The 4,107-nt window shown below is 37.7% G+C and overlaps 1 protein-coding gene across 1 annotated transcript; it reads right to left on the bottom strand.

The window, feature by feature from the left end:
- Positions 1-2,264: 2,264 nt before the first annotated feature.
- Positions 2,265-3,814, bottom strand: LOC116888706 (THUMP domain-containing protein 3-like). The gene is given in 2 exon segments (XM_032889996.1): positions 2,265-2,552; positions 2,554-3,814. Coding segments are annotated over 2 exon segments (1,515 nt in total). The 5' UTR covers positions 3,781-3,814.
- Positions 3,815-4,107: the final 293 nt, after the last annotated feature.

Raw genomic sequence — 4,107 nt, 5'->3', positions numbered from 1 at the left:
AAGAAACAAAAGTAATTTTAACGTGAACAATTAATAAAAGGTTAGGAGTCTTAATACACGCACTAGCATTTGTTCAAAATCCAGATCCTATTCCAATCTTATCCACTGTGAACACAATATCATAAAAGGCAATTGTTAGTTTTTAAATGTGTCTCTAAAAATGTCCAGAACTAACCCTCCAAATGCCTTCTGTTATTTCCTTTTTTCCCCTAAACTGGATTTATTTCCAGAGAAGTCCATGATTGAGACAGAAGAAATGATTCCATTAAAGGAAAGAGAAGGGTCATTATAACTTCTTCTCTATTTGATTAATTTTCAAAGGCTCTTTCCACACTCTCTATTTCCTCTGTCCCACTAGGTCTAAAAGTTTGAAGCAAGGCAATTTGTCTAGTCTGGGACATAGGAAAGCAAAGATGAGTTAGGAATATATGCCCAATACAGCTTCCTTCTCACCATTGTCAGGGCACTTAGCAAGCTCACATCATCATTCTGTATCCAAACATTAGCATGTCTCACCAATTTCTCTAAAAGCCACCATGCTCCTTCAGCATCCTGAGGAAAAAGGCATGAACATGCTCACCTCCCCATATTAATACCCAACTGGAATCATGCCATATGCAAGAAAGTAGATCCTTACATTTCACCTAGGCATAAATATGCTGAGTTGTAGGGTGCCATAGCCCTCAGCAGAGAGTTACTTGGCATCCAAATTTTAAAAATTTAAAATAAAGAGTATAATATAAATACTTTTGTGGTGCACAGGGATATAATTGTCCCTTTTTGATTTCATGAAGATATTGTTTTAAGGTTCCAAAATACCTTATCCTTGAGGATTAAAAGGAATCTCAGCACTATGGGTAATATTAAATTGTCAATAAAATGTTTCAAGTGTACAACTGAAATAGCCAGTTCCATTATCTGTTTTAATCTGATTTGGAACACCCATCACAGAAAAAAAATGGGCAATGAGTAATGACATTTTAGTTGCTTCTTCTGTTAAAGAACTTTTTATAAGAAAGCCTGAGGTGTCTACAGTCACATGTACATATTTTAATTTTCCAAAATCAGATATATGAGTAACATCCATTTGCCATAAATTATTAGGTATGAGTCCTTGAGGATTAACATTATGTGATACAGTAAGAAATTGAGGACATTGGGGACAAGTCTTTGTGATCAAGTCTTTACAATTTGACGTGTACATTCTCTAGAAATACTAAATTGTTGTTTCAAGTTATTGCTATTTTGATGATGTAAAGAATGAGATTATATGGCTTATTGTTCTCGTGTAAGGCCTATAAACTGCCTGTTTTCCAAATCTGCTGTGGCATTTCCCTCACTAAGGGATTCAAGTAATCCAATGTGAGCTCTTAAATGTCCTATAAAGTAAGGAACAGTGTGTTCTCTTAAAGTTATATTTGCACAAATTACTGTGTAATTTGAGAATTAGCAGTATGTAAAAAGGAATAGTTTCAAGCAATTGCAAATCATGAGATATATATTGTCTAACAGTATATAAATTAAAAAGTTGATATTTTAGCATTTAGAAAACAGTAGCTACAACACATAATTCAATTATTTATGCTGAAGCAGGGGGAAACTCCAGAGAATAAACATGCGATCCAATTACATATGCTGCATTTCTATTAGATAATCCATCTGTAAATACAATAAGCACATTCTCTATGGGCTACATGCACAAAATTACAGGAAATACAAAAGCATGCATAGAGAAAAATTGCAACAATTTGTCTTTTTGATGATTATCAATTTTTCCTGAAACATTTGCACATGCAAAATGCCAAATATCAGTACTCTGTAATAACCAATTTAATTGTTGTTTGGAATAAGGAATAAATATTTCATCAGTCTTTTCCTTTTTTTTCTTTTTCTTTTTTGCCCTCTTAAGGTTGTAATGTATTTATTTTAAGGTAGATGATGAACTGTAGGTCTTCAGGGATGCTCCAGTTTCTGAGATGATATTCGAGATGATATAAAGAATTTAGACTCAGAACAGTAGGCTGCACAAACAAAAGAATATGGCCTAAAGTGTTCTGAAACTAAGAAACCAAGCAATGTAGGCTTCTCAAGAAATACCATTTCAATCATCTTGCTAACACTAAAGCATTCTACAGTAGTTCAGCAGTGGAAGCTGTAATACTTGGTTACTTTTCTGTTATTTTTCTCCCAAAGCAAGTTCTTTATGCTGAAGTGTCCAGTGTTAGGAACTGTTAAGTACTGCTAAATTGTCTTGATTCTTTGCTTTACCAAGGAGGGTCTCTTCCTCCGTCTTGATCTGAAGGATGAACAAAGTCTTGAGGAGTGCGTTTTAGAAGATAAACTGCAGCATGAAGTCCCCCGATGTTCACCCAGACTGTATGGACCTTTCGCCACACTTGTCCCATTCCAGATAATGCCTTGGTAAAACATTTCTTGTCCTGAGTAAGCAGTACAGCTCTACCTGTTCTTGGTCTACAGACACGGCTCATTTCCCGAAGGCAAGCTGGATAGAGATTCTAATTTCTCTTTTTGGAGCCCATCCTTTTTCCAAAATGGCATGTCTGTTACAATAATATCCACAGAAGCAGTTAGCAGATGGAGGTTGCAGATATCCCACTGAACAGCATCAATGGGCAAACCCCAGGATGTTTTTCCATATATAATCTGGCTCTTAGTCAATAGATATGAGATGTTATTTGCTGCTCTGTTCACTGCCAGTGGGTTGTTGTCCCCAGCAATATGGTATCAGTGAGACCACTCAGTAGCCCCCTCTATTGGTATTGCCCCCGTTCCACACATTGGATCCACTATTACATCAATAGGTTTAGGTTCACAGAGCCTGAGCATCCCATAGGCGAGAGTTGACCTAAGAGTCGTAGGTCCAAACTGTGTAATATTTCTGCGATGGAGACTCTCCTCTGTCAGTGCAATAGCAACAATGACTTCATTATTGTGGATGTTCAGGAGAACCTCTACATCAAAGTTGGTCATATCAGCCTTCCACTTAAAGTACTCTTGAGTAGCACCTTCAAAATCTCTGGCAGCCTCATTGGATATAAAGCAATGATTCTCTCCTGCTCTGTTGCAGGTGACTCTAAACTTCTGCACTTGTGGTTCAGTTTCTTCTCTTAAGCTTTGACCATTTTCATCTTTGCCAGATGCCAAGACTTCCCCTATTAAGGTTGATATCTCTTCTTTGAAGGCTGTGTTTTCATAGTAGTCCAAGATATGTGGATCTGACATGTCACTGGCAAGCTTCTTCTTACCGTCCTTCTCATCTGCGTTGTCTCCTTGTCCACAGTCAGCCTTCTCTCTGCCTGCACTCTGATTTGCCTTTCTGCGCTTTGCTTTCTTCTTCTTGAAAGTGGTGTTAATTTGCCAGACTTTTAAAGGGTCCGACCATGGGAGCTTTCCAGCCACTTCTTCAAAGTCTCTTGGAATTTCTTCCTTTGTAGCTTTGAACTGGTAATCTTTAAACTCCTGAACAACCACAAACAAGTTATCCACTGATCTCAGATAATGAACTGGAGCCAGACTTTCCACTGCAATATCAAAATATATCTTGTCCCGGTCTTTGCTGATTCTGCAGGATGACTTCAATTTCTCTCTCACTTCATCTGCAGCAGTTTGCTCAAACCCAGTAGGTACAGTGTCTCCAATAGTGACTTGGAGATGATCGGACTCACTTCTGATGCCACTTTCTATCAAGGGCACAGGCTTCTTGTTCTCATGAAGGTTCATATCCAAGTGCTCTCCGGTAGCTTCTTGAGTGTCAGACATGATGGAAATATTTTCTAAAAGGCCTAACGGTTTCTGCGGGCTCAGGGTGCTCAGGGCATGTCGCTGGAAGCCACGTTGTCACCCCGGAAACGGTCATCAGTCTTTTCTGATTGAATTGTAAACTGAAAATGTGCAACTAGTTTAGACATACTTAACTATATTTTTAAAGGTTTCTTATGCAATATCAGAAAATAGCCTTAATTTTGGAAAGCAAAACCAATTTTTAGCAGTGTAAATAATCCATTCTTTTAAAAATCAATACCAAGTGCATTACTTTCATGTTACAAAGTTTGGCTGCCAGTTTGTGTATACGAATGCATGATGGTG

Source organism: Rattus rattus, chromosome X (genome assembly GCF_011064425.1).
Source record: "Rattus rattus isolate New Zealand chromosome X, Rrattus_CSIRO_v1, whole genome shotgun sequence".
Taxonomy (NCBI): domain Eukaryota; kingdom Metazoa; phylum Chordata; class Mammalia; order Rodentia; family Muridae; genus Rattus; species Rattus rattus.
Note: the sequence above shows the minus strand (reverse complement) of the source record. Positions and strands in the feature narration are given on the sequence as shown.